Source organism: Siphateles boraxobius, unplaced genomic scaffold (genome assembly GCF_051911475.1).
Source record: "Siphateles boraxobius isolate OS27281-9 unplaced genomic scaffold, OSU_SipBor_1 18, whole genome shotgun sequence".
Classification (NCBI taxonomy): domain Eukaryota; kingdom Metazoa; phylum Chordata; class Actinopteri; order Cypriniformes; family Leuciscidae; genus Siphateles; species Siphateles boraxobius.
Genome location: NW_027508788.1, coordinates 228,201 through 253,751, shown reverse-complemented (window position 1 = coordinate 253,751; position 25,551 = coordinate 228,201). Strand labels below are relative to the sequence as shown.

The window sequence follows — 25,551 nt, the reverse complement described above, 5'->3', positions numbered from 1 at the left end:
TCTATAAATCTATAAATAGAATAGATTTCATCTATTTAATACAAAGTTTGAAAGTTTTAGATTTAGTCATTTTAGTACTTCAACTTCATTTATTAGTTCAGTTTAAAGTTCAGTTCTAATGTTTAGTTTAGTTTAATTTTTAATTACATCTAATTTTATTTCATTTCAGATTTATTTATTTTTGTTTTGCGAGAGGAACAGACTGAAGTCAAGTTTGAATATATGCGATTCCAATTCATTTAAGGTTTTTTTTGTTGTTGTCCTTTTTGGAGTTTTATAGCTGTTTAGCACTGTTTTTTTGTAATAAAATAATAATAATAATAATGCGTGGACATTCTTGAGATTCTCTCTTTTTTTGTTTCATAGAAGAAAGAAAGGCAAACCAGTTTGGAACAACTTTAATTTTTGGGGTCTTTTTTTCACTTACTCAGTCCTCACTCACATTCCTCAGTGGTTTGATGTGTTTCCTGTAATAACCGTATCTGGTATCCCATGGTGTTTGAACACTCTGCAGTGATACGGAGATAAACCTGAGGCTAATGATCAGATATTTTGCTATGATCAGTATCTTTGCTATAGATACGAGCAAGAGCTTGTATCTGTCACATTGATTTAAAATACCTTTCTTGTGTTCTTTGGGAAAACAAAGCTGCACAACACCATAATTTATTAATGTCATAATTACTCCAAAGCCTCTTTAATTACCCTCAAGCATCTTTGGGCGGGCAGAGGGGCAGTACAGATATTGATCTATAAAGAGACCTGGAATGAAACTGAGAGAAGATATTGATGAAAACCGAAAGGGAGTGAGACTGAGAGAAATGGAGCCAGTTTGCTGTTGTGACGAGTTAATCCCACAGTAAGAGCTTCACAAATAGAAATATTTTACTCAGAGTCAGACTGGCAAAAGAAGAAACAATGAGTGAGATAAATGAGTGACAAGCAGAGGGAGCATGGGAACAAGATAAAGAGCAGATCAACGAGTGGGAAGATGAATGGATGAGATGAGATAAGATGAGGAGATTGGCTTTGTAGACTGTCAAAACGATGCAGAAGAAATGTCACACATTTGTAGCTCAGGACTGAACTTAAGTTGCAGCATGTCTCTACTTTTTGGCAACAATTCAGTTTCTCATCCAATACCGAGAAATGAAGTGATTGATGTATCAAATATACAGTAAAAGCAGGACTACATGCCTTGCCATCTAAATTGAATATTTTGATTTCAGTGCCATGTGGTGGACTGAAATAAGGAGGCAAAATCCTCTCCCTCTCTTTTTATCCTGTGTTTTTAAATCCAGTTTCTAGGTTAAAGGCTTTTGGAATGCAATGTATTTTGTGCATTTACATTTAACACGCAATTTGGGATATATATATATATATATATATATATATATATATATATATATATATATATATATATATATATATACACTCACCTAAAGGATTATTAGGAAAACCATACTAATTCTGGGTTTGACCCCCTTTCGTCTTCAGAACTGCCTTAATTCTACGTGGCATTGATTCAACAAGGTGCTAAAAGCATTCTTTAGAAATGTTGGCCCTTATTGATAGGATAGCATCTTGCAGTTGATGGAAATTTGTGTGATGCACATCCAGGGCACGAAGCTCCCATTCACCACATCCCAAAGATGCTCTATTGGGTTGAGATCTGGTGACTGTGGGGGCCATTTTAGTACAGTGAACTCATTGTCATGTTCAAGAAAGCAATTTTAAATGATTCAAGCTTTGTGACATGGTGCATTATCCTGCTGGAAGTAGCCATCAGAGGATGGGTACATGGTGGCCACAAAGGGATGGACATGGTCATAAACAATGCTCAGGTAGGCCGTGGCATTTAAACGATGCCAAATTGGCACTAAGGGGCCTAAAGTGTGCCAAGAAAACATCCCCCACACCATTACACCACCACCAGCCTGCACAGTGGTAACAAGGCATGATGGATCCATGTTCTCGTTCTGTTTACGCCAAATTCTGACTCTACCATCTGAATGTCTCAACAGAAATCGAGACTCATCAGACCAGGCAACATTTTTCCAGTCTTCAACTGTCCAATTTTGGTGAGCTCTTGCAAATTGTAGCCTCTTTTTTCTATTTGTAGTGGAGATGAGTGGTACCCGGTGGGGTCTTCTGCTGTTGTAGCCCATCCGTCTCAAGGTTGTGCGTGTTGTGGCTTCACAAATGCTTTGCTGCATACCTCGGTTGTAACGAGTGGTTATTTCAGTCAAAGTTGCTCTTCTATCAGCTTGAATCAGTCGGCCCATTCTCCTCTGACCTCTAGCATCAACAAGGCATTTTCGCCCACAGGACTGCCACATACTGGATGTTTTTCCCTTTTCACACCATTCTTTGTAAACCCTAGAAATGGTTGTGCGTGAAAATCCCAGTAACTGAGCAGATTGTGAAATACTCAGACCGGCCCGTCTGGCACCAACAACCATGCCACGCTCAAAATTGCTTAAATCACCTTTCTTTCCCATTCTGACATTTAGTTTGGAGTTCAGGAGATTGTCTTGACCAGGACCACACCCCTAAATGCATTGAAGCAACTGCCATGTGATTGGTTGATTAGATAATTATATATATATATATATATATATATATATATATATATATATACTTTTTTTTTTTTTTTTACAAAGTGTGTTTAAGTATAGTATATTTTAACATTAACACATTAAGATATTGATTTAATATGCTTAATGCCATAAGACATTTACAATATTAGAGTTTTCACTGTACTTTAAGGCTGGTTGGAAATCATGAGATAATTTTTAATTCACTATTTATATTTTCAAAACAACATATTACCTTTAATATCATGTTTTTTACATTTAAATATTTAGTGGCTTTATATTTTTGGAAAGGGAACCTTGCAAGGAAATCATCATATTTGGGGGTCCTTGGAAAATCGTTATTATTATTTAAATATAATTTATATACTAATACAGAATTTATTAATATTTTGAAAAAAAATATTATTATTCTTTGTCAGTTTTAATTTTAGTTGAAGTAGTATAGTTTTTATGTGCATTTGTCATTAGTATTATTATATATACTTTTTAGTTTAGTAATTTTAGTACTCCAACATATATATTTCATGCAGTTGCCAAGGAAACATTTGTATTTTCCTATAAAATTATTTTTAAGTTGAATAAGAGCATATAGCTAGCCTCATGATTTTTAAAAGTTTTAGTTGTATTAAACAATAACAACAATGCTTGAAAAAACCCTAGTCTTTAGGCTTTTTAAGGTCTTTATTTTTGTATTTAGAAATTTAGGCTATACAGCTATTATTTTGGAGAAGGCATATTTTGTGCAATTTCTTTAACTTGTGCTCTTTTTGTATTCTCTTTTTAAAGTGGGCATGAATAATTAAAATGTGTTTGTCTATTAATGTGTTCTTTGTAGTCAGTCACCATAATGGACTTTCTATTTATCTCACCAAAACCTTCTCTATTGTTCCACAAATTTGGCCTGACCACACCACTGTACCATATTCGATATCCAGACCGCCCCGTCCCCGGCCTCATCACGACTCCCTTTCACTTCCCGGCCTGCTCTGCCACCACCGGCCCACCCACCTTCTCCTGTCTCTGCCCCGTCTTTTCCACAGGTGGGAGATCAGATCCTTGAGGTGAACGGACGGAGTTTCCTCGGCATCCCACACGATGAAGCCGTACGAGTGCTGAAGTCTTCACACCATCTGATGATGACGGTGAAGGATGTCGGGCGACTGCCTCATGCCCGCACCGTAGTGGGCGAGACCAAGTGGATCGCAAGCTCGCAGATCACAGAGAGTTCTGCCAGCAGCAGTGTCACAGGGTGAGTGTGAAGGGGTGATGGGAATGTGAGGAAATAAGGAGAGAGAGAGAGAGAGAGAGAGAGAGAGAGAAGGGAGTCATGTGAATAGATAAGAAAGCTATGCTTATAAGCTTATTAGTATCCAATTCAGATAATCAAAGGTCAGCAGCAAAGATATCCGTTAATAAAGCGAGATTAAATGCATAAAGTATATTTGTGTTGTTTAACATATTTAATTATTGTGTAATATTCTAAAGTAATCTCATTATGCAACTCACGTTACTTACAATGCGTTAACCCCAACACAGGTGATATTTCTGTCTGTCAATAAAAATCAGCTCTCTCTGTTTGAATGAGAGCTGTCAGTTTATTTTTGGTGCAATCATTTTCACAATAAGTAAGAAAATTACTAGTTAAAACATTTGTTATCAATTAGAGCTGCCCCCAAGTAAAGATTTTCTAGTCGACTGGTCATTCATTTAAGCCATTAGTTGACTAATTGCACGTTTATATTAATCTAATAACTTAAATATATACTGGGGTTAATACTAAACCATAACGAACCTTTAATATATATAGGTGTAATATATAGCCTATTCGGCGCTCAAGCGTATGCATACTTGCCGCAAAACAAACCTTTCATTTGGATTTTATAATCAGAGTATTTGTTTTCTATATGGCTATTTCTCTTGTCTGTGAGGCAGTATCCTATATGCTGACTTTTGGTTCATTTGTTACGTGATCCAGTTTTTCTTGCAGTCGAAGACGGAGCAACTTTCTGCTCGTAAGTTTATTCAGTGCACTGTCAAGTGCTTCATCAGATTTGTTGTGTTGCCGGTCTTGGCAGCAATTATCTTGTTGCAAATAGCTAGCCAAAGAATGTGGGGGGACATTAGAGAAAAAACGGATTCTGCATTCATTGCTAAACAGAAAATATTAGCGTCTTATTTTTGGCATATGTATGGCTTTAAACAGTTTGGTTGGAACATTTTATTTTATCACCCTAGTCATTTCAATAAATAAATAGGTTAGATATATTGAATTATAATCATAAAAAATATTGAAAAATTTGGGCTTCGCTAAATCTAGTTTGTCCGACTGCACTGCTGGTCTCTTGGTGTGTTATCTGGCTAGTGTTAACGGAGCAGTGAAAAGAAAAATATCCAAGGTCTCTAACTAGATTCATAAGGTCTTGGCGTGTCATTTATTGACAGACTTGATGGTTTCCAACATCCTCCATGCAGGGAAGAAGTGCGAAGCCACCAAAAGTAGCAGTACCATAACTGAAAAGCCTGAGGAAATCATATTTTTTTAATACAGACTTATGAGTAAGCTTTGGCCTATAATATATTTCTAGACGTGTTTCCATGTCCCTGTATTGTAAATTAAGCAATATGCAAACTAATACTGACAAATAGTTGCTGATTTATTCATTTGTTTTTAGATATAGCCCCAATAACATCTTGGTGGTGTGACTTAACATTCTTGTTTAATAAATTAAAAATTTACTGTACATTTCAGTCAAAGTAATTTAATTAGGACTGAAGTGAAGCTTCCTGGCTTAGTTCAATTTATTGTTTTAAGAACAAATTATACAATAGCTGGGCTTTAATTATTTTGTTCTGAATATTAGAATCTTTCCACTTGCTCTTGGTGGACTGTAAACTGTAAGGAGTCTGTTCATGGTATTATTCCAGACACTGCTGGTCTTTTACGGCCTGTTTGGAGATTATGAACCTGTTGTGTGTGTGTGTGTGTGTGTGTGTGTGTGTGTGTGTGTGTGTGTGTGTGTGTGTGTGTGTGTGTGTGTGTGTGTGTGTGTGTGTGTGTGTGTGTGTGTGTGTGTGTGTGTACGCGCAGCACACTAACAGGATCATAAAGCAGCTCAGGTGTGTCTTGTGCCAGCTCTCTGGACCTTCTCTTTAATGGAGGTTAGCTGATGAAGTGAGCCGGTTGCTCTGCTCTCATGCCAGGGGAAAAATGCAAGGTGTCATTTTATAAAAAGGCTTATTATCAAGCTTCTGATGGTCTGGGGTACGGACTCAAGTTAAAGCCAAGGGCAGAACTGGCACAGGGAAGTGTTTGCACCTATCATTGTTACAGACCAGATTGACTTTTTGATAAATTGCTATTCTTGATTTGATTGCAAAAGGCTACAGAGTGAATGTGAAACTAGCACAGCTATGTTGGAAATCGGTTGTCTGGCACAATGGTCATTTGAAGTTTAGTGGTCATTTATACAACCATGACCTGGCAATACAGCAATTGACCATTCAGCTTTGTTGATAATATAATATAATAATACATGGGATTGGTAAAAAAATTCTCTTGCTCACCAAGGATGCATTTATTTAATCAAAAATACAGTAAAAACATAAATATTGTGAAATATTATTACAATTTAAATGAGCTGTTTTCTATTTTAATATACTTAAAATGTAATTTATTCCTGTGATTGCAAAGCTACGTTTTCAGCATCATTACTCCAGTCTTCAGTGTCACATGATCTGTCAGAAATCATTATAATATGCTGATACTCTGCTCAAGAAACATTTCTTATTATTATTTTCAATGCTGAAAACTGTTGTGCTGCTTAATATTTTTTGGAAACCATGATACAATTTTTGTTCAGAATTCTTTGATGAATATTCCATCTCACTTAGATCTAAAACCACAAACTAGATTAGTTTCATACATGGCAGGTGTGTCAGAGTCTCTGTATGATTCTGTATCTCTTTGTGGATTCTTGAAGAGGCTGTAGAGCATGTATCTGGTATTGATTTCTCCATATTTACTTCTCTCTCACAGCCTCTCTATGGACCAGGGAGCATCAGCTTCAGGAAAGGTGAGTACTTTGTTTCTATATTTGAACAGGATGTTCTCAACCGTTTGGTTTCAGCAGTGTTAAAAGAGTGAGCTAAATCGTGAAGGTGATTTTTGAAGTAATCTTGGCAAATCCTGGTGGTCTTCAGACTGTACCCATTTTATTGTCATTATAGAGCTGTCTTGCTCACGAAAACCCATAAGGATAATTTCTACTATGCCGTACATTTTCATATCCATATCATATTTAGGCCTGTCAAATGATTTTAAATTTTAAACGAAAGTATTTAATAATTTGACGAGTTCAACTCAACTCAATTCAGTTCACATTTATTTGTATAGCACTTTTCACAATACATATTGTTTCAAAGCAGCTTTACAGAAATATAAATAATAAATTACTTGATATATTAAATATTAATTAATATTTAAATATGTTAATAATACATTACATGTAATGCATCATATTTCATATGAAAGGCATGGACTTTTATTTTGCATATCTCCTGAGAAAAAATTTGAAATTATTGTCACTATATGTTATTTATAACAAAACAGAGGTCAGAAAGACTTTGACCTTTCTAATGATGTAGTTTGTCGAAATTAAATAAAGACCACTTTATTTTATATATAAATAGTTTAATATAAAAAATATAGAAATCAGTCACTGGTGCTCAACTGCATAAAAAAATATTCAATTAAAATGTATTAATTATATTACATTTATTAAAATTTTAATTATTTGCAGAGCCATTAAATAAAGGAAATTCAAAGGCAATACATTATTAATTATAGACATTGGAACAGTGCCTTCAGGATTGCCGCACTCACACTAAGACACTTGGTAAGTGCCATAGCTTGACCAAAACATATTTCTGAAAGTATGGGGTACTCTTTGAACACTTCCCTACGTTATATAAAAGAAATTCAAATGAGTTCAAAAAGTAGTGCATAACAGGAATTCACACAGGAAGTGCATAACTTTTCTGCAGGTCCATTTATGTTCAAAGAGCCTCCCTTTTGTCCTCAATAGTGAATATATATATATATATATATATATATATATATATATATATATATATATATATATATATATATATATATATATATTGTCGTTATGCAAATGAGTCAGCCAGCATTTAAGCTGCATAATAGTTCAGACTCATGTATTTGCATTACTTTGATAATCTAAAGAACCAGTCCTTGTGTGATTTTGTCTATCGTAGCCAGACTAATAAAAAAAAGAAAAAAGAAAAAAGAGTCTGATTCACAGATCATATCATATTTGGACAGAGTCGCTATCATTATTTCTGAACCACAAGGTTGATATGGGAACAGGGCGATTGTGGCTCTGACTCTTGCTAGGCAATCGTGCACTTGTTCCCGTACTGCGGCCACAAGGAAAGAGGACGAGGGATGCGCGTACGTAATGAGGAGAGCAGGAGAACTGAAAGACACAGGAAGGGCAAGAGATGGAAGAGAATGGGATGAAAGAGGAAGGTGGTATCGCTGTAAATTTTCGTCTTGGTCTGAGTAAAGAGTGTGTCAGGTAGATGCTGCCAGAAGAGCTTTGATCCCCTGGGCATATGGTATCCACGCTGATCTGTATTCAGACTGGTTTCCTCAAAAGTTTCATGCACTTAACATTCTTACCATCCCCGTGTGTGTGTGTGTGTGTGTGTGTGTGTGTGTGTGTGTGTGTGTGTGTGTGTGTGTGTGTGTGTGTGTGTGTGTGTGTGTGTGTGTGTGTGTGTGTGTGTGTGTGTGTGTGTGTTTGTGTGTGTGTGTGTGTGTGTGACTGGCGTAGAGCTAAATTATAATATATATGAGTGAACAGGAAAAAATAGAGGGGGCATTTCTGTAATGCAATACCTTTTGAACTATGACTTGATGAAAATGAATATGCTTGTCTAATATAAGAAAGTAGTTCCAGAAAAGCATGTACCACACTTTCAGATACGTGTTATCTTAAACTGTATTATTAATTATACCTTGATTAAATAAAGCACTAAACTTAGCCATTGCAAGTGACAGATTGAGAATACGTTTTTTTTTAAATTTTGACATTTAACCATCTTTTTAAATATTTATATTATCATATTGATTTCTATCATTGTGCTGTTGTTTTTAGACCGGAAATAAAGTCACTTCCCAGAGGATGATGTGAAATGAGTTGGCTTTTGTTAAAGATATTTTTTTTTAAATAATAATAATAATTAAAGCTGCAAGCAGCATTTAGCGGTGTTCAAGCAGTTAAGGCCTTTAAGGCCGTTAAGCACAAAAGCATCAAAAGACATTAAGTTTTATGTAGCAAGCATTTAACCACTGACATCATAGATGAAATAGACCATGTTTTAGCATGATTTACCATGATATACCACATTTCAGTTTGATTTTTCTTGATTTACCATGTTCCAGTATGATTTACCATGTTCCAGTATGATTTACCATGTTCCAGTATGATTTACCATAGTTAACCATGATATACCAAGTTCTAGTATGATTGACCATGATTTACCCTGTTCTAACATGGTTTACCAGAATTGAACACATTCTAGTATGATTTAATATGATTATAACATTGTTTACCATGGTTTATCTTAGTTTACCTTGATTTACCATGTTATAGGATGATTTACCATGATATAGCACATTCTAGAATGATTTACCAGGATTCTAGCATGATTTACCTTATTTACTATGATTTACCATGTTTCTGGCGTTATTTACCATGATTTACCACGTTGATAGACATTATGTGAAGCATCAGAACAATTGAAGTGATAAACTCTGACAAAATATGATTGTGTTATAATAGTAAATGTTATATAAGTGATTTATTATTGTCTATATATATGAATGCAAAAGCACATGTGAAAAGACTATTAATAAGTAGAGAGGGCAATAGAAGACCACTTACTGACTCACTTTCATTTTGAACACACTTGATTTCACCAGTATTCTGCACTAAAACAAACCAGTTGTTAACTATATTATGCATGCTTACACACACACACACACACACACACACACACACACACACACACACACACACACACACACACACACACACACACGGGATATGTTATTGTGAAAATCTCTTTTAATGGTATATAAGCATTTTGACAGTTATAGCGCCACCTATGGTCCGATCTCCATGAAACTCTGCATGCTTCTTCACCATGTCATGACACATGTGCTCATCAGTTTTTGTGAAGTTCTGAGTTTTTATTTATGATTTATAGGCTTTTGAGTGTATTTTGACACGCCCCCTTTTCTAAACGACCCTGTTACAGTGAACCAAAGGGCAAAGTTCAACTTTTTTTTGATAATTATTGATCTAGAAAGTCCAGAGAATTGTCCTAGACTGGTCTGGTTCCGATCAGGCTAAAAACCAGGGACTAGTTCGCAAAAGTAGGTTTTGGACTAAATTGGCCATAACAAATTTTTTGTTGCTCAAATCGAGAAACACAGTGGTGCAAAAAGCTTGATTCCAAGTCAAACGGTCTAGGAGTTATGAGCAATTTAGTACTTTTGGTTGCTGTAGCGCCACCTATGGGCCAATCGGGGTCATACTCTGATAGGTTCTCCCCAAACTGAGGCCCTACCACCTGGCCAGGTTTCAAGTCTCTAGGCCTTACGGTTTGGGCTGCACGATGCGTTTTAGGTTGTTTTTTTTTCAAATAGCAATTACAATAGGTTTTCAGCACTTCGTGCTTGAACACCTAATAAAGTGATTTGCAAAAGATTTACAGAATGTAAAGAGATATTGGAGACATGTATAAATTGTTTATCAATTAAAAAATGCTTTGTTTTGTTTGAAACCTTCATTTGGAGAAAGAAAAAATATGAAGAAACACCTTTTATTAAATTGTCAGTTTATTAGTATAGCACCTGGGAACATGGCAGAAATATAAGTGAATTTAATTGTATGGAAACAAACCAATGTGATTTCCATCTTTAAAAATTGTTAGTATACTATTTTAACAAGTATATTAAAAGGATATTTCACCCAAATATGAAAATTCTGTCGTCATTCACCCTTCAAGTTGTTCCAAAACCTGTATTATTTTCTTTATTCTGTGGAACATAAAAGAAGATAATTTGAGAAATGTCTCAGTGGTTTTTCTTTTTTCTTTTGTCCATACAATGGAAGTCAATGGTAACCAAAACGGCTTGGTGAGAATATGATGACAGAATTTTCTTTTTTGACTGAACTTTCCCATGAAAATGGTCTGCATAACAGGAATTAATAATAGGAGAATGAAAAAATATGGACAGAAGAGAGTGCAAGAATGGAAGACAAAATAAAAAGACAGGATAAGAAATAGGCGGTGAGAGTGTGGAGAGAAATAAAAACAGCAAGGTGACCCACCCGATGAACGGGGTTTTACAAGGTCCTCCTCTATAAGCCGAGGTTTATGCACAAAACAACAGATTCCTATAAAGCGCGAGCAGTGCATGAACTGATTATTGCATACAGTGGGAATGACAGGCTAAAGGACACAGTTAGATGAAGTGTCTGGGCTCATGTCTGTGGGCTATGAGCTTTTGCTGTAAACTACTCACTTTGTATTCCAAAGACTCACAGCTCTTCGATGCTTCAGAGGACATTGATAAGTTACATACATCAGTTTTTGCGAGAAGGCACAGTCAGCCATAAATCACTCCTGATCTGTAGAAATAAGTGTGTAATTGTACATGGACACTCCTGAGTTATCATATTTCCTATGAAATAACATTAAAATTACAGTTATTATTATAATTACTTGAGTTTTTCTTAGTAGCTGCAGTAAAAAAGCACATGTTGCATCACACATGCATTGCTTAAAAGGAATATTTATATATATTAATGATATTTTCGTGGTTACACATCAAATCGTTTTTTAGTCTTTCAGTTCCCTAAGAAGATTTCCCAGTGTTTGTCTGCGGAACGATCCAAGCATATAAATTAATAATCACATAAATGCTTCATTATGTTTTCGTCAGTGTACATTTAAAGCTCCCTGTAAACACGTAATAATTGGGAAAGTAATTGCTCGTAGCTCAATGCGGGGTCGATGGGGGTTGATTAGCCTAATTGTAGGTCACATAGGAGCAAGTTAAGCATAACTGTGGCAAACACAGAAAATTACGATGTTTGTTTTGGTTAGTTATTTTTCAGAAACTGTAGTAACTAATTTCTGGTTCAGTTATTTGAGAGTGAGTTCATGTCTGGTTGTAATTGACACTTTCTGCCTAATTTAACACTCACAACGCTCACAAACTAGAAACAAATCAAACTGCGGTCTGTCCTGGTTATATGAGAGAACTTGGCAAAGTCTTCAAATAGTATAATTATTCTGCCTCAGAAGTTTTCTGCTGTTGTGTGCTGAAGTTTTTTAGCTTATTTTAAGGCCAACATTCCTTGCTGTGTGACCTTGTCGAATCTTCGCTGAGTAAGGCACTTATTTCCCTTGCCTGATGTGAAATCTCTATATATCCCAAGCGAGACTTACGTTGTTTGACGCTAGCCCCGTCCTTGCCAACTCATTGCCGCTCATTGCCGCAACTCATTAAACCCATTTCAGCGGCCCTCATTTTGAAGCTGATTGAATTCTCCAAATTGACATTGGCCATTTAAGACCAGAACTAGGCCCTTAGGGGGCTCAGTACAACGGCATTAGCCAAGTAAACAAAGCACAGAAAAAAAGTTTTAACATTTCCAAAAATATTTCAGGATATTGGTGACTAAAGGGTCTCTTGGGGAATTCTGTCACCTAAAGGTGAAAGGTAACATTTATGATTTATATTCCACTACTGACACCAAGTGTAGTATAGTTCAGCCAAATCAAAAGTCCTGCTCCATACTTGATTTTATAACTGCCCAACCAAATGCTTACGAGTCTATGATTGGATCATTATTGCAGTGATGATTATGTTTCTATCATGTTACATGTTTGGCAACAGTTCTTCTAACCCTAACTGATTGAGTGTGTAGCCTTTCATTTCTTAAACATCCATGTAGGAAAACACATCATGGCCATATTCCAGCATGACAATGGTCAAGATTCATCAGGCTCAAATTGTGATAGAACGGTTGGGAGGGAGCATGAAGAATCATTTTCACACATGAATTGGCACCTCTGAGTCCAGATATTAAATTCATTGAAAGTCTTTGGGATGTGCTGGAATTAGGGCTCCACATAATCGCAATTTTCATGAAATCGCGATTTTGAAATTGCAAAGGCTGTGATTTATTTTTTATGCGCAGCTTGTCACTGATGTATGGCTCTGTAAACGCTGCTTCATCTGAAAGCACTGCGAGTTTGAGTCACTTATAATGTGCATTTGAAAAAGCAACATGCGTCAAACATCTTTCCATACCTGAGAAGCATTTATGAACCTCTTGTCCGACAAACGACAACATTTAATAACATGCTTTTACTCCAAACCCACTTCGTAATGACTGTGAGAGGATGTGGCTTCTTACACAGAATAAGGCAGTTGTGTGTTTATTATTCATGTTTAAACAATCAAAGTGTTGCAATCTTCTGATTATTCTGCTAGTTTATTCGGCATATTTGGCGTGTCTGCGCGAGAGCGCCCTCTGGCTTTCAGATGGAGCAGCATTTACTACCAATCAGCCGTTCTGTACTGACAAACTGCGCATAAAATAATTGCAGCCTTTGCCAAGTCGCGTGCGGTTTCATTTTGATTATTCGTGCATCCCTAGCTGGAATAGACTTTACAGAAAGCTTGACTCTTGAATTGACAATACAAGATCTTGACCAAAAATGAATGCACCTTTTGATGGAAATAAATGTTGTGTTGTTGTTGTGATGCACCCTGTAAAGTCTACTCCAGCACAACCCAAAGACTTTCCAAACGAAAACAAAACAAAACTAAAGCCCCTCACGGACGACTGCCGCATAAACTAAAACAAAATGCCAACATAAAGTCCAGGCCTGGTCCTCTCTTGTCCTTCACTGTTGTCACTTCTACTTTTATCCTTCCGGAACTCCTCAGTGGGACTCGAGACCAGTGTGGCACGCAGTTGACACTCATTAGCACTCGGCCCAGCTGTCCTTGCCACAATTATATTCCTTATTCCTATATTATAATTATAATATAAATATGTTTTAACCTAAACAAGAATGATTGTAAATAGCTGTAAAGCTGTAATGGCTGTAAAGTGCATTTTCCCTCCATCCAAACTGTCGTCTTCAACATTGTCACCATTTTGAGATTTGTTTGAAAACTTCTACTGACACCTGCACTCACAGGTTGTTTTTATGTTTGGTTTGGTCTGTATATAAGAATGATTGCTTATCTCAGAGAGCTTATCTCCGGTGAGCCTTTAGGACATCTATTGACTGCACCGCTCTGCCACTGTTCTAAAAAGAGCTGTAAAAATCTATCATCTCTTCGGGAGAGACGTGCTCTTCCAAGCGCAGGACTTAATGTAGCTCAGGAGGGAGGAAATGAAGCTCCAATTTCGACATGGGCCATAGTCAGGCTGGGACGGTGATATAGTCTGAGAACTGGGATCTTCCCCATGTTGTCGGTTAGCATATTAAAACTCTGATAATGAGACAGATAGAGCTGTAACCGACAGCAGCTCCCGAACCCAAACATTTGTCATTTTAATTAACGTCTAACCAAGGTGACACTCATCTTGATCATCTAATTATTTAATTTATTGCTCAATGGCCTTATGTTTTAAGTAGTTAGAGGTAATGTGACAGGAGTAGTGAAATTAATTTGTTTTTGCTTCATTTTGATGGAGCAGTATGACTTTAAAACACAACGCTAATGTTTTTCTGACCTACCTGAGCTACCATTTGTGCACCAATTTTTGGCATGCTTTCATTTCATTTTAATATGGATGATATCTGACGAATATAAAATTCGAAAGAAATAAAATTATAAAATTAATATATAGAGATAAACATTTGTATTTATTAAAAAAATAAGGTTTTAATAATACATTCAATTTATATCAGCAAGTAATTAATTAAAAAACATGTCATATGGGATGCTATCTATCTATCATCTCATTCTATCTGTCTATCTCATTCTATCATTCTGTCTGTTTGTCTCTCTATTTATCTGTCTATCTCGTTCTATCGTTTCTACTATCATTCTGTCTGTCTGTATATCTTTAATTCTATCTATCTATCTCATTTTATTTATCTATATCGTTCTATCTATCATTCTATCTATATATCTATCTTGTTCTATCGTTCTAACGATCGTTCTGTCTGTCTATCTCTCTATCTATATTGTTCTATCCATCTTTCATTCTATCTTTGATTCTTTCTATCTATCTATCTATCTATCTATCTATCTATCTATCTATCTATCTATCTATCTATATCTATCTATTTAATCATCTGTCTGTGTCTGTCTGTCTGTCTGTCTGTCTAACTAAGTGAAATTTTTGGTTGTATCGATTATTATACCTTATTGACACAATTTCTTCCTGGCCCAACCCTTTACTGCACTTCCCTGACCTTCATGTTGCTCAATCACTGCAAGGACAAGCCTCCTTTCAGTCCAGAAGCATATCCCCTATGACACTTTATTTTCTCATTTTTATATTTGTGGTCTATTTGATTTAAGAGAAAGTGCCTTTCTGCCCTTTTTTAGAGCTGATTTATCTCCAGTTCATTTAAGATAAAGCTCAATCTGGGGCTAAATGATCTCATTCAGGCCCTATTCAAATTCACTGGGGTGTGATGTGTGGGGACACGGCTGGAGTTTCTGTCACACAATGCTGCAAAGTTCCGGCAGATAATACTCTTGTCCTGATTGTGCTGTCTTAAAGTTATGATTTTGATCAGCAATTATGTGTTCGCGTGATTAAAGATGCTGTCAGTCGAGTGATGTCATAACGGGTATTCATGGAGGTTGTAACACCAGAGATGCCGCATGATCGAATCCCGTCTTGGTCGCTATCATTCTTAAAGAATTATAAAGACACATTTTTCTCTCGCTAGTTTTATTGATCATCTTTTGTTAGCGACATTCTGCACAACTTTTTCTTTTTTGTAATTGAGCAGTGATGCTAATATCCCAGAGTGCTCTGGAGGCAAGAGCTTTATAACCTCTCATCAAACTAGACACAGACACTTGTGTGAGGAAGTGTTATAGATATATAAACTATACTGTTCAAAAGTTGTTGTTTTTTTAAAGAAATTGCTCAAAATTGACAGTAAAGTATTTACACACATTTCTTTTGAACTTTGTATTCAACAAATAACTTTGAAAAAACGCATTACAGTTCAATGTTCAATGTAGCAGGACAAATGTTTTCAACATACAAAATATAATTCAACTATTATAAGAAACGTCTCTTGAATACAAAATCAGCATATTAGAATAATTCTAATTATGAAATGATTATGTGTAATTGTGTAATGATGCTGACATTCATCACAGGAATTAGTTACATTTTAAAATATATTAAAATGTTATTTTAAATTGTAATAATATTTTACAGTTTTTACAAAATAAATGCAGCCATGGTGAACATAAGATAATTATTTTAAAAACATAAAAAATCGTATCGTCCTTAATATTTATCTATAATATTATATATATATATATAATAATATATATTATATTATATAATATATTATATAGTATATAATATGAAAAAATAAAGATTTAGTAAAGTTAGTTGCATCGCTTCAAGTTAGGAGCGTATCAGAAACATTTTGTACTCCAGGTGAGGATGAATATAAGTTAAAATGTAAAGCAACCTCAAGAGTTTCTAACCGATGGAATCTATGTGAAATCCATGAATTTTCAGACTAAAAGGAAGAGAAAAGGGAAATAAAGGAAATGGATCACATACATCATCTTAAGTTACTCTCTTGGACTCTGGCCCTGGTGACGGTAATATATTAGATCACGACAGGAATTATTTTTTGCACCGTGCATTGTGGAACTTTCTAAAAAAACAAATTATATTTAATAATTTTCTATCTATTTGTTCACTTTTCCAATTTTGTTTTTAATCTCATTCTTTTTCTGTCTAGACTAGCTATTCCTCAATGTCCAGTATAGGACATTAGCCTTATGGTCAAACCGGTCGGGGAGTTTTCATCAGAAATACTGTGAAAATAAATGGTCTGTCGTGTGATGCAACCAAAATGCATTGGTTCCTTATGGAGTGCTCTACAAAAGAGCTCATCTAAGCTCTCATCGAGCTCACACATTGTTCTAAAGAGAAAGAAAAGAATAAGGGCAAGAATAGTTCAGGCATGATCAGCATTCACTCACCTCACCCACTGTTTCTGTCTGTATTGATCCAGCTGAGTTTAAATCCTTGTGGCTTTAGACGGTTTGATAACATAGACACTAGTGCTGCTCGACCGCATCTGCAAACCAGACAGCCAACAAACATATATCTCCACCCAACAAGACCGTCAATAGACTGTTCAAGCTGACATAACTAGATCAAATGAATTTAAGCCATGTGATATTTCTCTAATTGACCCAAAATTAACATAAAACTGATCAACTGGTCTGTGCAATACTGAGTAGGTAAGTATTTAGTGAGTAAGTTAGTTTAGTTCGCTAGTTTTTTCAGATTGGTTTGCAAAAGTGTTGTGGAGAGTGTTCATCCTTTGGCTGGAGAGCATGCCACTTCTAAGCTGAGCGTAACACAGATCGATGATCATGTTGACTCTGGAGCAGTGCTTTTTGATTAGGAGAATAATTAAAGGGAAAGCTGCTCTCGAGAAGAGAGGCTGAAACCTGAGAGAGAGAGAGAGAGAGAGAGAGAGAGAGAGAGAGAGAGAAGGGAGGAGGGTTAAAGACTGCACTAGTCATAATCCTTTATGGAGATGTGAGTTATGGTAGTAGCAATGAAGCCATGTTTTCATTTAAAAAAAAATAAAGATGGAAGATTTAAAGTGTGTGCTTTGAGACTCAGTGAGGCACCGACAGGTGTCTGAAATTTAATATTAATATTAATATGAGTCTGCTCTTAAAATATTTGCATTTCTTCTTTTCACACTTTTCACTTTCCCTCTCCTCAGGGTGGCTTTTATAAAGGTGTGGCGGGATCTCAGGTGACTCTGTCCAGTTTGGTGAACCAGAGCAGGGCTATGCTGGAGGAACAGGCGAGACATGTACTTACCGAACCAGAGAGGCAGACCATGGGTTACTACATCCAAGAGTACCGTGATGGACACATCGGTGTTGAGCAGCTCGTCATGGCCCTCTTTGAGCTCTTCAATACACATGCCAAGGTGGAGACATTTATTTTTACTTTTACATTTATGCATTTGGCAGACAATTTCATCCAAAACAACTTGCATAGTATTTAAGGTATACTGTATATTTGTATCGGTTAATGCATCCAATGGGAATCGAGCACTTGGCACCATGCTCATCAAAAAACATGAATGTGATCTTGTTCGGACTTAACATATTCAAAATAATTAATAATAATATGCCACCAATAGTTTTGCTCTTGACTTAATTTTTAGAACCATGTTCACATTTCACAAAAAATAATAATTAAATAATGGTCATAGTTTTTACCAAAATCATTATAATAAATTATTATTAAAATGTATTTTAGCATATTTAAACATTTTAACTTTATTTACTTTTGTTTTAATTATTTTTAAAGACAATTTTACAATAATATGGTATTGTTATATGGTATGATAAAACTATACGTTTTATGAATCTTTGCCAGTTTTATTTATCTTTTTAGTTTGTTTTATGCTGATAATGCTAGATAATACCATATTATTATAGTTATATTGTAACAAAATTTATACTATTATTTTGTAGAAATGATGGCAGTAAAAATTTTTTAAATAAGTAGGCCTATGTGATAAAGTTACTCTACACTTTGAAATGTTTGGAATTTTCAGTATTTATTTTTTATTAATACCTTGTTTTAGCAAGGGTGCATTACTGTAAATTGATCAAAAGTGAAAGTAAAGACTTTTATAATGGTAAAAATGATCTCTACTTTAAGTAAATTATTTTCTTTTGAACTTTCTATTCATCAGAATAAGAATAATATTTTTTTTATCATTTTAGAATTGGTAATGATAATAATAATTGTTTCATGAGCACTAAATCTTACAATCTTAGAATTATTTGATCTTGTGGCAGAAGACTGGAGTAACGATGCTGAAAATTCAGCTTTTCCATCACATGAATAAATTACATACATTCAAATATATTATAACAGAAAATAGTTATGTTAAATTGTAATAATATATTACAATACTTATGTCTTTTCCATATTTTTGATCAAATAAAAGACCCCAAATTTTGAACGATGCGCAATCTTTTTTATTAAAGACTTTTACTGGCTGAATGAATTATTTTTAATAAAACACATAATACTGACATTATCAGTATTATGGGCCATCATTGTCTGGTGATTTACAGCAAGTATAACCTCATATTACATTCACATTTATGAATATAGTAAAACCCCTGTGATTAAAGCAATCAACACGAGCCCGGTCACATTCACAGCTCTGTACGTGTGTGTATTTGCAGTTCTCTCTGCTGTCAGAGGTGAGGGGGCTCGTGACCCCTCAGGATGTGGAGAGATTTGACGGCCTGGTTCTAAAACGAGAGATCGAAGCCCTAAAGGCAAGGCAAGGGGGTGGAGCTGGATTTCAGGACTCCTTCTCCATGGTCTCGTACCCTGATACGCTGGCCTCCTCCTCAGCCAGCTTCATGACCAACACCACTCTCAGCTCTGCACGGGTAAGAGCAGGCATCCACATTTACAATGAGATTAACAACTTTCTTTGCACATAAGCAGGAACACTTGTGCCGCAATTATTATTGAATAAGACCCAGTGTCTGTAGGCCTATCCATAATCTATAATCAGTTAGTGCTTAGGGCTCTGCGTCTGTATTTGTGTGGGATGAGTGGAAGGCATTGTTGTTGTGTGTGTTTGTCTGGGTATGTGTGTGACATAGACATAAAAAGCTGTTCACAAAATTGCTGGCCAATTTGGACACAAAGAAGGTGTGTGCAGATTACAAGGATACAAGATGAAGGGCTCTAAAGTTGCTGTGGGAATTGGGAAACATTTTTTGTCCTTTCTGTTGGAGGCTTTTATGTCCATCACTCGAAACCTGTCTGTCCTCCTGTCTCACTCTGTCTAGGCATGTCTCACCTCAACTCATCTACGTGTCGTCGTGAAAGTGCAGCTGTTTAGATTTGTACTTGTCTCAGGGGTGTTGGTGTGACAGATGGAGAAGTGTTTTGTGACGGATTTTTAAGCCTGCTGACTCCCAGTGTAAATTGCAGGAACAGTTTAACACCAATTCCCTATCCCTCTCAATAAAACAGGAAAGACTGCTCTGGCTGATAGATATGATGGAGGTAGGTTAAACAATCTCTCACTTAAATTTACAAAATGTACCATAGTAACCATCGTTTCCACTGTAATACCATACAAAATACCACTAGTATCCCCATAATTAAATACCGTAGTAATATTCAGCACAGTTTGTCCTGCATCATTTGTTTGACAAATATGAATGTTACAGAATACTGTGAAGTGTGCTATTACATTTCAAAGCGATTAGTCTTATTATTTTTGCCCGTTAAGTAAAAAAATTGTTGAAAAAATCACTTATATTATTTACATTGAAGGAGGTACTTGAACAATATCTTTAGGGACCAGAATATCATAGAGCCTTATGATGGGGATAATTTTTGTCAAGTAACCAACCACCCAGAACAATATAGGAACACAAAAAATATATACTTAGAGCTTGTTAGCAACAGCTTTGAACGCAAAAAAAAAAAGAATACTATCAGACCACCTTATTAACTCCCTTGCAACGACCCACAACACCCTAGAATTGATTCATCGACACTCAAATTATAGTTTCTTTTTTAATACCTATGATATCTTAGTGGAAAATATGGTTACTATGGTAAAATTTTGTAAGGGTATGTAAACATGCATGATCACAAACGTACATGCATATAGTATATATAGTACGTGTGTTTTGGGGTTGGATTTATCTCTTTTGCATACACACACACATATTAAAGAATGAGTTTGCTTTTTATATCTTTGGTTTCTTTTGAATACTCACGCACACATACAAGAAGAACATTCTTCATTCTCTGCATGGATTGATCCCTCTGAAAATCCCTCACATCTGATGTCTGTCTGTGTGTGTATGTGTGGGTTGCAGTGATCAGACATACAGTAAGTGCATGCATGTAGCAATGTGCAGAAATGTGCCCGCTGTGACTTTGTACCTCTTCATCATGGGTCATTTGTCTGTATGTATGAGTGTGTGCACTTTGGAAATGAGCGAACATATTTGTATGCAAGCTTTGTTCGTGGCCCTCCTCTGTGGATCGGTGTTGTTGTAAGCTTGCCAGTTCTGGCTCCAGTAATTACAAGAAGCAGCGGCGGCCCACACCGTAGCCCTGCGGAGCACCGCAGACGTAACGTTCGCTCTGGGAGTCTCATCCTGATACCGCATCTCATCAGCCATATGCAGAGCTGTCACCGCAGATAAGCCCCCCCAGACAAAAAAAAAAAAAAAGAAGTCTTGCAGAGAGCATCCTGATTTATGCTCCAGTGGAGCACAGTAGGGGATTGTGGGAAGGTGAAGGACCTGAGCCAGCACACTACAATGTCTGTGCTTTCTGAGTCTGCTCTTCTGTCTGTTTTAGTTTGAAGAAGAAATGAATGACTGCGTCCATCCAGATTTGTCATATGGGTCAAAAGTGATTTGATGTCATTGGCTAATTGTTGCACAGGTCACTTGGGATTTTTAAGTTATTTAATTTATTTATTTAGAAATTGATTATTTTATATTCATTAAATGAGTTGCTTATTCACTAAATCCTGTAATGGATTAATTTCATTAAGGATTCATCAGACTGATTTAAAATGGTAAGAGCCGGTTCACGCAGAACATGTTATTGACGGTAAAATCTAGTGGTTGACCGATGTTGATTTTTTGAAGGCCAATACTGGTATCTTAGAGAGCAGGATGGCCGATATAAAGCCAATATATTCATAATTTATATTTATTTTACTTCATATTTAATAAATTAGATATAAATAATTTGAAATGGATTTAAAAATAAATCTGTAAAATAAACATACTTTAAATGGCAACTTCTTGATTCTGAGATCCTATTACAGTATTTTTCACAAATAAAGAAATTGTTGAAAAAATATATGAATCAAAAGGAAGTAAACACTGTAACTAAGACACTCGGTAATCTGGTAAGTTTGTGCACATTGGGAATCTTTTTTTTTTTAAATAAAGATTTGGTGACAATTTTCACAAAGATCACAGTAAAAATGACATCAATATGACAGAGTGGGCAACTGAATATAATGCAGCATAGTTTGAAATCAAGGGTTTAAAGTTTGTCGATCGTGCATCTCAAGTGAAAATGAACTCTCCTGTATGCATTCGGTTCACACGGACTGACCGTCATGCACAGAGTAACACGCATTTGTATGCGGTCACAAATGCATGCTTCAGAAGGTCTGAAAATAAAATGTTTATTAAATATTCCAAGATTTGTTTAAATTACATAAAAGCGTATTTTCCGAATGCTGACGGTAAATAAAGTATTTTAATGTTTGCCTTTTTATTACTAATAATATAAAAGCAAATACTACAATACTTTTTTTTCGTATACTGGTTATTTTCTTTGTTTAACACTATTAAAAAGGCAAGACTCAAGAGTAACGAGAATAACTTCAGGTTGAATTTCTTTTAACTTGAGTACCGCATTTTGCACAGTGAAATGGAAAAACATGTTTTGTGTGAATTGGCCTTAACTTTTTTGAACAACTCACAACTCTTAACTACCGACTCATAACAAGAGTCATTTGTTTGCATTTTATGTTGATTATTTTCCATGCAGCTCATGAAGAATCAATAGACTCCGCAACTCAATAGTAAGACGTGTCTTGCTATTATTTTACAATACAAGGCCTATAAATGTGAAAATAATTCTGGTCTAATATTTCTAATATCGTTTTTACAAATAGTTTCAGCCGTTTTCAAATATTAAATACAGAGGTGTTATATGTGAATTATGAAATATACAAATACACAGCAAAGAAAAAAGCAAAAAAATCGCAAGAATGACAACCAAAACACATTCAAAGTTTAGCTGATCAAGTAGCAAACAAATTAGCCTTGTAAGTGGTGTGCAAGTAAATAAAGTGAATTGATGAGGCTTTTGTTTTGGTCGAGGGCAGTTTTAATGAGGTGAATCACAGGTCTGAATGTATTGAACTACCAAAGTCATGAAATCACATCTATCTTATTGCAACTGAGCACATGCTAAATCAGGACTTTTCTTGCTCTCTGTGCGATATGTGTTTGTTCATGAGAGACGAGTGTTGGACTGAAAATGAGGCTGGATGTGAGATTGAAATGTAGGACTGTAAATGCTATTGTTTTGATGCCGCTCTGTTGAATGGGTGCTCAACAAAATGCAATTTGAATTGAACATTTGTTTAAGGGATAAACACACAGCTGTGTTTTTCATTTGTTTATAGTCTCTTGTTCTTGTTTTCTCTCTTTTGTTTTTCTCTCTCCCAGAACGACGGTGTGGCAGAGAACAACGGGGAACAGTCTTTCGAGCGTAGCAATGCCCTGCCAGACATCTCTCTGGTAAGCCCCTCAGTTTGAGGAGAACAGGAAAGATAATAGAGGGAGAACAGAGAAAAAGGAGAGTGTTATAGGTGTGCATGGATGACATTGCGATTTTCGAGAACTGGCATTGAACACCTTGAAAAATTACCATGGGCAGATTTTGACCAGTGTGACGATGGCTTTCGTATGAACCTGTCAACATACTGTAGCGGTGGGTGGTATGACCAATGATATGACACGGTAGAGTAATTCAAGTAATTTTGGGTGTGTGTATACTGTAATATATACAAAAATACAAAATTATACAAAAGTTCTGACCACAGCGTCAGAATTTTTGGCACCCTTGGTAAATAGGATCAAAGAAGACTGTGAAAATAAATCTGCATTGTTTATCCCTTTGTTCTTTCATTAAGAAAAAATAACAAAAATCTAACCTTCCATTGAAGTAAAACTAATCAATGTGGTGCGGAAATAGCATTATGAAATAAATGTTTTTCTGTAATACACATTGGCCCCAATTGTTGGTACTCCTATAATTATTATGAGTGAAATATATCTGAAGTTTTTTCCTCTTCATATTTACTTAAATGTATAAATATGAGTTTAACACAAACGCCAAATTCCCTTAATCATTCATCACAATGGGTAAAACCAAAGCATACAGTTTTAATGTGCAGCAAAAAATTGTTGAGCTTCACAAAAAAGAAAGTAGCTGTAAGAAAATAGGACACGTGTCTATAATAAAGCAAAGCGTCAGTTCTGGCAGGTCATGTCAGTCAAGCACGCATCAGCTGACTCTCAGCAGGAATACGACGCCTATCACTGTATACATATATAAGCTCCTTCAGTATCATCAGCAGCAATTGCATTTCTCAGGAGCGAATTACACCCCTCAATCCCCAGCTCCTCCTCTCGTCAGTCAGGATTTGGCATTCTGATTCCCCTTTGAATCAAGACTAAATTCTCGATTATGTTGTACATTCAAATATTGAATTAATGATATCTACAATACATTCATGTTGGTTCTGTTTACCCTAAGGGGGTTTATTGCTGTTCTCCCTGCTCATTCATGCTAGGCTGTATGGGAGGTCTTGCCCAGAACAGAGTCATACCGCCAGCCCAAACTGTATGCTAATTGTCTGTATGCTAATTGACGATTGTGGTCCTGACAGTATTGTCTTAATGCATGGCGAGGAGAATAGTGGCCAAAGACTGTTCAAGGATCATAGATGGAGAATTGCAGAAAATAGTTAAGGCTTCGGAATCAGGAAGCCTAAAAAAAAAAAATTTAACTGCACCTACAGTACATCACCGCAAGTTGTATGGGAGGATTTCATAAAAAAATCATCTGCTCTCATCCAAAAACAAACTCCAGTTCTGCTGTATCCATCCTAATCCCCTGACCTGAACCCTATAGATAACTGAAGAGGAGAATGTATCAACATGTACTTGGGAATATAAAGGATCTGGAGAGATTCTGTATGGAGGAATGGTCTCTGAGCTCTTGTCAGTTGTTCTCCAAACTCATCAGGCATTATAGGAGACTCAGAGCTGTTATCTTGGCCAAAGCAGGTAGCAAGAAATATTGAATAAAAGGGGGTCATTAATTGTGGCCAATGTGTATTGTAGAAAATAATTAATTTCATAATGAGCCACACCCCCACCCATTTTCTATTGTTTTACTTCAATGAAAGGTTAGATTTTTGTGATTTTTTTTTTTTTAAATAAAAGGTCAAAATGATTGTCTTTTATATTTTCACAGGTTTCTTTGTTCATATTTTCCAAGGGTGCCAATAATTCTGACCAGGACTATATAAACTAAACTAACTAAACTGTGCTTTGCATGCGCCAGAATGATTAATCCTTCAATCCTAGTCCTTATTTTCACATTACTTCATGTTTGTTGTCACTGTGAAGATAACTTACATTAAGCTGTCCTGCATATCTACAGTGCCACAGTATAGCTAAATCTCTACCGGTTGACACATTTTATACTGTCATGCCGCCCATCCCTATCTCAAACGGTTCTAAAGACTTGGCTACTCAGACAGTTGATGGTTGTTTGAAGGAAAGAGTGAAGGAGAGAAATAGAGGAGATGATGACACTGTCGCTGATGGCTGCTCGTTGTGAGAGAGATGGCTGAGGAAGATTAGAGTCTTTCTCTGAGAGTTTGCTGTTGATAAACTGATGAAGCACCAGCACAGCTCAATCAGGCGGAGACGCCAACAAGTCAGAAGTGCGTGAAAGTAACATTTCCAAAGAAGGTT

The 25,551-nt window shown here is 35.9% G+C and overlaps 1 protein-coding gene across 4 annotated transcripts in view; it reads left to right on the top strand.

The window, feature by feature from the left end:
• The window catches only part of whrna (whirlin a), a 120,551-nt gene that overhangs the window by 84,384 nt on the left and 10,616 nt on the right, over window positions 1–25,551 (top strand). For 3 of the 4 annotated variants that reach the window (XM_077232763.1, XM_077232760.1, XM_077232761.1), the window contains 5 exons: window positions 3,533–3,846; window positions 6,634–6,670; window positions 17,679–17,891; window positions 19,171–19,383; window positions 23,230–23,301. In XM_077232763.1, coding sequence (XP_077088878.1) covers window positions 3,533–3,846; window positions 6,634–6,670; window positions 17,679–17,891; window positions 19,171–19,383; window positions 23,230–23,301 — 849 coding nt within the window. The remainder of the gene's footprint in view (window positions 1–3,532; window positions 3,847–6,633; window positions 6,671–17,678; window positions 17,892–19,170; window positions 19,384–23,229; window positions 23,302–25,551) is intronic. The other variant, XM_077232762.1, reaches the window with a different exon arrangement.